This window comes from Electrophorus electricus, chromosome 22 (genome assembly GCF_041902795.1).
Source record: "Electrophorus electricus isolate QZ-2024a chromosome 22, ASM4190279v1, whole genome shotgun sequence".
Lineage (NCBI taxonomy): Eukaryota > Metazoa > Chordata > Actinopteri > Gymnotiformes > Gymnotidae > Electrophorus > Electrophorus electricus.
In genome coordinates this window covers 11,812,249-11,820,000 of record NC_137518.1, presented here as the reverse complement: position 1 = coordinate 11,820,000, position 7,752 = coordinate 11,812,249, and the positions used below count along the sequence as shown (strand labels likewise).

Sequence of the window (7,752 nt, the reverse complement as noted above, 5' to 3'; positions counted from 1 at the left end):
CCCCTGAGCCACTAGAGCCCAGCATGCTGTAACCCCCATTCTCCCCTATTCCACACTATCTTTTCTATCAATTTTCTTCTACCAAATGACCTTATAATCTCATTGTAGCAGCTTTGGAGACATGGTGGAGCATCGTCTGCAGGACAGAGCGTCTGTCAGTAATTCAGTAGCTGATTGAAATTGGGCACATCAGCACCTAATTCTGGATCACCTATTTAAACACTGTTCCTCTTTCAGTAGGCTACCTGATGTAGAGAGAGAGAGAGAGAGAACCCAGGCACTGAGCGAGCTTGGGACTGTGTGTGTTTGGTGACAAGATATGTTTTGAGAAGATATAATTACGATGGTGCTTTTTCCTCTTTGTTTCAGTTCATTGTCTTGTTCTTTTGCAATAAATTAAATTCACTACTGCTCTCTCTCCCCAATCCTGCCTCTGACCCTTCCTTCCATACAGCCAGTATCACAGTGGTACTGAAACACAGGGGATAAAGGGAGGTCTTCCCAGCAAGTGAAGTAATCAAGTCATTAGTCAGCATGCTGCTTGCATAACATCAAGAGCTCATTGACCTGCACCACGAGCACTCTGAAGCTCTCACTACGGATCAGGCTGAGGATCACCAAGTCTCGAGGCAGCGCCACAACAACCACCTACGACTGCTGCCTCTGAACCACCTGCTGACCTCCAAGCAGCTGGACTAACCCGAGAATGCCCCGGGGGATTCTGGTTCTCTGGAGAACAACATTGAAAGGGAAACTGTATGTCAAGACCAGACAGTTCGACCCATGGTGGACGCACTGGTAGGTCAGTGTAACTGACAGACAGAGAGTTGACCGATACGTGCCACTGTGCTACCCCCATTTCTCACTTATTAATGACCATTTGTGTAAAGTGACAAGCAACATTCAAACAGAGGAAGTGAGCTCTCAGGATTTTGTGCCACACAGCCACATGGAAAGCTGTTCCACATGGCTCACAGCCCCCTGGCCAGTCACCTAGCACAAAATAAAACATTAAGCCTCAAGGGCCACTTTTACTGGCCTGGCATCTGAGGAGATGTGCGTAGGTGTTGTGCATCATGCTCAGGGTGCTAATTAGTTCATCTCCTTATGATACCGAGAGCACCTCAAATTACTGGCCAAGTAGCAAGGACCCTTGAGGTCACACGGCAGGTGGGGAAGGTCGAAAATGAGGTCTGAAAAATGGACAGGACAATGCACTCCAGATTTACCAACTTAACCCCCTGAAACCCTGGTGGAAAATAGTCCTGACTGCCCTCTTAGAGAGAAAGGTTGGGTCCAGAGATCCTGACGGTTTGCAAGCACACTTGGGTGGTAATCATCTATCCCTGACTCAAAGAGCCGATGTAACTGTATGCTTTTTTTTTTACGCTGAATTTAAGTATGGGATCTCCTTAACTCCAGCATCCTGCCACATGGATTGGTAATCCAGTGGGTTACTCCTCCACTCAGGATCTTGGAGCCCCAGAATCCTGTGCTGTGCTGTACTTTGGTTGAAGGTATTGCAGGTTCAGCAGGATAAGTGTGCCTTGATTAATCTTTCTGGTTGGAATCTGATACTAATTAATTCATACTCTTCATGCTCATGGCAAAACAAAAAGAATGCTGCAATAATGTGGATTCTGGGATTCATCATGTATTATTAAAAATAAATATTGGGTTTTAAGAACTAATCAAATAATACCAGTGTATGTGATAGGTATGGAGATGGAAATGAATAAAATGTAACTGCATATGCTCAATGATTCTTATATCATGAATGACAATAAATTACATTTCTATCAAATAGATGTAATATTTACAATTTTGTTCCATATGAAAAAGAATAAAGTAAATGTTGTCAAAACTAAAACTTATCATCATACAGATAATTAATCTTAGATATGAATGATATAACACTGCTTTAGGAATTTTCTCAATTACACAGTCAGTTTAAAAAAAATTACACAGTCAGTTTTAAAAAAATACAAATAAAACAGAACAAGACTGCCGTCAGCTCCTTTAATCCCTGTAGGACATCTTACACATCCCACCATACAGAAATGAGAAAGGAAGGAGAAAGAGAAAATAACTGGGCTGTGACTCCTGACTCCTGACTCATAAAGCAGTACTCCTGACTCCTGACTCATAATGTAGTACTCCTGACTCCTGATTCCTGTCTCACAAAGCAGTACTCCTGACTCCTGACTCATAAAGCAGCACTACTAAATCCTGAATTATGAAGCCACACTATTGACTCCTGACTCAAAAAGCAACACTCCTGAGTCCTGACTTATAAAGCAGAACTCCTGACTTTGCTGATATACTCAAAATTCCAGGAGGAATCCAGGCGAATATCCACAGATACTTATCAGTGTATGTAAATATATAGAGAATTACACACTTGATGATCTACCATAAAGGACACATCAAATAATATCTGGTGACTCTAAATGGAAAGAACCTGTGGTTTACCTGGAGAGGACTGGTCACTGGAGGCTACCAGCGTTGCAGGAGTTGGCCGCCTTCTCCTGATCTATACAACAGAGAACAGCAGACATGTGATCAGTGTATGGATTTGATGTCTTGATATTTGACGAATGAGTTTTTCAAAAACACATATTCTGTTTACTATGTGACATTTTGGGAATGCTTAATATAAACACTCGACAAAAAGATTTATAGTCATTTAGTTGTGTTTGTTTATATAGCACATTTAAAAAGAACCAAAGTTGAACAAAGAGCTTTACATCCAGTTAAAAAAGTAAAACAAATGCAAAGCTACTAAAATTTCAAACTCAAAAACAGCACTGCACTCAGACAAAACATAAACAAAATGAGCTGATGTTTTAAGCTGAAATGTAAAAGTAATGACAGGGGGTCTAATTAACAGATTTAAAATGTTTTAGTCTGGGAGCAGCCACAGAGAAGATAGGATCTACTTTCATCTTTAGCAAGAATCATGGCGCAGACAAGAGCAATTGTTTAGAAGATCTAAGAAACCAGACTGTTGTGTGTTATTGAAGATCAGAGGTGTAGGGTTGTGTTAACCCATGAGCTTTAAAAACAAACCTTAAAGCAAACCTTAAAAATAACCTTATAATCAATTCTAAACTGAAGCAAGTATGGAGGAAATATGATCTCTCTTCCACGAATTGCTGAAGAACTGGCTTCAGCATTTTGAAATGTAGAGATGTGACTGTGTAGCCCTCTTATACAGTAAATTACAGTAGTCCAGGTGGGACTGAATTAATGCATGAATAAATGTTTCAAGGTCTTTGGAGGAGAGAAGGGATTTTTAATTAGCTATTAGCTATTTAGCTATTGTTCATAGTTGGAATGATTTTACAAGCGCTGATTTGTTTATAAAATTTCTGTGAATTATGCACTTGGGTTCAATGGTTTGTAGAGAGAAGTCCTAGTGTAGTGCCTGCCTGTGCTGTCTGGTTTCTGTGTGTGTTTTTTTACCTCTGCACTCTCTGTGCTCCATGCTCCTTAACATTATTTCCCTGTGGCTGTTTCAGCCCTTGTTAATCTATATACTTCTAACTTCTAAGTGTTCCCATTAGTGTTTGCAAAGTTTTGGTTTTATTAACACAACATTCTTGTCCCTAGTCCTGCCTGTTCCTTTCACTATTACTTCTGTTCTGTTTTTGTTGAACTTCCTAAAAAAAAAATTTCTGCTCATTGATTGAAATCCACTGTTGAAAATTATGGATGCATGAGAGGTTTCAGTGCCTCTGTGTAGTAGGTCGCTAGATATCGAATAAGCTACGAGTAAAAAAAAAAAACTCGTCTATGTTCTCCAGATTCTTGGTGCTTAGAACTTGCAAATATGGGGGCTATTAACAAATTAACACACATATTTGTGAGATTTTTTTTTTTCAATAGTCACATTTTAACTTATCAACCATTGCCTACATTTAAGTATCTTATTTTTCCAAGTGTAACATTTGAGGACTTCCTCCCCTATGTTAAAATATGTATAAACAAGAGATCCCAGAGACTTCAGGTTTAACATTTATTGTTAGCTGTGGCTAAAACTAACAATTGCAAAGAACAATGTTTTGGCATGCAGGAGATTAGTTTACAGGATGGCAGACCTCTATGAACTGAGGTCTATTTCTCAGCTACATGATAGTGAAGCCTGATCAATAAGAGAAGCACTAGCTTTACTTTAGTAGAACAAGACTATTCAGTTTATATTGTATGAAATTCACAGCATTGACATAACAAGGAAATACGATCAAAACATATTATTTTATTATGTTAAAGATTGAGCACTGATTTAAACTAAACAAGATTAAATATCATTATAACATGTTTTACAAAACAAAAACTGACCGAAAGAAAAAAGAGAGGCAAGATAAGCCAGAGGGATGAGGGAACTCTGGACAGTGGCTAAGGGAACTCTGGAGAGGAGCTGAGGGAACTCTGGAGAGGAGCTGAGGGAACTCTGGAGAGGAGCTGAGGGAACTCTGGAGAGGGGCTGAGGGAACACTGGAGAGGAGCTGAGGGAACTCTGGAGAGGAGCTGAGGGAACTCTGGAGAGGAGCTGAGGGAACTCTGGAGAGGAGCTGAGGGAACTCTGGAGAGGAGCTGAGGGAATTCATGAGGGAAATGAACAAATAAAGGCTACAGAAAAGCTCAAGGGGCAGGAGAGAGGGACCAGACAGACAGTGCCTGAGGTCTCTACCAGAAATACCAGCCCTGTCTTTCACCAGAATACTGAACAAAGACTGAACACCAGGAATCTGTTGAGCTGCAGGGAGACCAGTGTGGCGAATAGGCTCTGATTACTCTGGATCAGAGTACTAACTACAGAGTACCAGCTGGACTAAGCAGCAGACTTAGTGAAACGCTGTAAGAATAGCAAAACAAGATAAATGATTGTGGATGTAAGAAAGAATACAAAACATACTGCTGTATGGTTGTAATTCAGGCGTGGAGATGATAAGCACCTTCAACGTCTCATGGTTTTCACACCGGCGAAGACTAACCCTAACCCTAACTAACTCTCACTAGCCGTAAACCTAACCCTAAGCTTCAACATCTCATGGTGTTCACACCGGTGAAGACTAACCCTAACCCTAACCCTAATTAACCCTAACCCTAACCCATCACCAGGCTGGCTATTTCTCACACAACAGTTCACAGAAGAGCACACAATATTATTAAAGATCGTAGACATTCCCAATCAACTGACACACTACTGCCAACTATTAAATGGTACCATAACTATTACATTTGAGATCCAAGACCACCAGGATTCAGGACAGTTTTACTGGCTAGGCTATTAGGGTTACAGTTAGGGTTGCTGCTTAGGCTATTAGGGTTAGGTTTATGGTTACTGCCTAGGCTGTTAGGGTTAGGGTTACTGCCTAGGCTGTTAGGGTTAGGGTTACTGCCTAGGCTGTTAGGGTTAGGGTTAGGGTTAGTGTCTAGGCTGTTAGGGTTAGGGTTAGGGTTAGTGTTAGGGTTAGTGTCTAGGCTGTTAGGGTTAGGGTTAGGGTTAGTGTCTAGGCTGTTAGGGTTAGGGTTAGGGTTAGGGTTACTGCCTAGGCTGTTAGGGTTAGGGTTTAGTGTTAGGGTTAGTCTCTAGGCTGTTAGGGTTAGGGTTAGGGTTAGGGTTAGTGTCTAGGCTGTTAGGGTTAGGGTTAGGGTTAGGGTTACTGCCTAGGCTGTTAGGGTTAGGGTTAGGGTTACCGTCTAGGCTATTAAGCTTGTGAAAGATACTCACTTGCTCCCTCTTTTAACATGTCTAGTTTCTCTCATTAATATCCTCATTTCTCTAGGAAAATCATTGACCCTTCAAGTCTTTTTACACTTTATACATGTCTTAATCAGATGGCAATGCCGTCACATTTCATCCAATTTCATCTTTGTATATAATTTCTAAATCTGTTTATGTTTTTACAAGGAAGTAAGAATGAATTGAGCAAGTAATAATCAACTATGCAACCGCTTTATCTGTACATGTGTCCATATGTATGCTAGAATTGTAAAACATGGTAAACTCAAGGACAAGTTCTTGCTTGCTCCCTTTATATGCTCCGTACCCTTGGATATGTCATTTGCAGTAACACTTTACTAAAGGTATTGAGAAGACTGTATGACACCTACACAAGCCCCTCATGGCAACTGATTTAAAAAGCCATTTATCGATGCATATTCCAACAAGCGCCAGCTGCCAAAAAACTGCTTTTGTCAACTTTTCTCTTTCCTTAAAAATGAAAGAAAGAAACAAAGAATATATTACAAAGGTATTTCTTTTATGCTACAGCTTTCCAAAGCAATCCATTGGATTGTGTATAAATATAGTTGGTGGATTAAACTTTGGAATCATATTCTATAGAAGAAAAGCAATGCAAGCTGAAAAGAGGTCCATAATTATAGACTATTATTATTATTGTTGTTGTTGTTGTTGTTGTTGTTGTTGTTGTTGCTATTGTTGTTGTTACACATAATGGAAGCAGCTAAAAGAAAATGTTGTATTAGTCATTATATAAAGTAAAACTGAACTGCTTTATATAATAATGTCATACTACACAAAAGCATTCATTTTGAATGCAGAATAAAACAGCCGAATTTACTGTGAAATATTCTATACTAGATATTAGATATTTATTGAGAATTAAGAAATTATATTTATATTTTATAGGACAGAAAAGACATAAATCAGAAACGACATACAGCTCACCATCACAAATGCACAGAGCTGGAAAGACGTGTTTAGTTGTGCATAGCCTTAAAATAGAAACATCTCCATTAAAAAAAAAATTGCGCTTTTTGCAGGAGAGGGAGAAAGAGACTGAGAAGGAGAGAGATAGACAGAGAGACACAGCTGCCACGTAGCCTTTACATTTTACATCCAATTCAAACTAATTATTTAATTTTGTATCCATTTGTTCATTTAAGCAATACATAAATGCAAGGAAACGTCATCATCAGCTGCTGTTCTGTCAGCGCTAAAAGATTTTTTTCAGCACTCTCCTTTAGAAATCTCATGATTCATGCAGACACACACAGATGAACTTACCTGCTCAGCTGCTGCCGGGTCCAAATGAGAGTCCAGGAGAGGGACAGTAAACTGAATTTTTCGCGGGCTCCCGGTTTCCATAGTCGCAATAGAAAATGAGGCCGAGAGAGAGAGAGAGAGAGAGAGAGAGAGAGAGAGAGAGAGAGAGAGAGAGAGAGAGACTAAGGGAGGATTGAAAGACCGAGGACAAACAGAGGAGGATGAAGTGAGAGCAAGCTGATGCAAGAGAAGGATTTGTGTGAAGAAATGTGAGGTATAAATGATTTTCTTTCTCTCGTCTTGGCTTGTGTTTGGAGTACAGACTCGGTCCTTTATGTTCCGGTCATTCTGCCTCTCTCCGCTGCGGTAAAAGAACGCTGTCAGACGCACTGTTGCCACGCCCCCTTTTCTGTCTCGCTTTCTTGTTTGCCGCTTAAGCCCTCCTCCTCCCCTCCCCTCCCCTCCTCCCCTCTCTAATAGACCAATCCACCACACAGCTCGTCCCCTATTGGCTGCTTCAGCTTGTGCTCATCTTTTAACAGATGAGAACCTCTTTAGTCTCACCCTTGACTAGAGTCCATCCTGAACATTGTTTGGTACATCACACACACACACACACACACAGACTCACACAGCAGTGGCCTTTTTCATTTTTTATTTTGGGTTAAAAATATTTTTACATATTTTAAAAGAAAGGCTTTCCTGATGGTCAAGAGAAGATAAATCAATTAACTCTG

The 7,752-nt window shown here is 40.3% G+C and overlaps 1 protein-coding gene across 1 annotated transcript in view; it reads right to left on the bottom strand.

The window, feature by feature from the left end:
* LOC113581438 (uncharacterized) overlaps positions 1 to 7,406 on the bottom strand; it is a 23,197-nt gene extending 15,791 nt beyond the window's left edge. The window contains exons 1-2 of the mRNA XM_027016586.3: positions 7,037 to 7,406; positions 2,473 to 2,533 (exon numbers count right to left, since the gene is read on the bottom strand). Coding sequence (XP_026872387.1) covers positions 2,473 to 2,533; positions 7,037 to 7,117 — 142 coding nt within the window. The 5' untranslated portion in view covers positions 7,118 to 7,406. The remainder of the gene's footprint in view (positions 1 to 2,472; positions 2,534 to 7,036) is intronic.
* Positions 7,407 to 7,752: the final 346 nt, after the last annotated feature.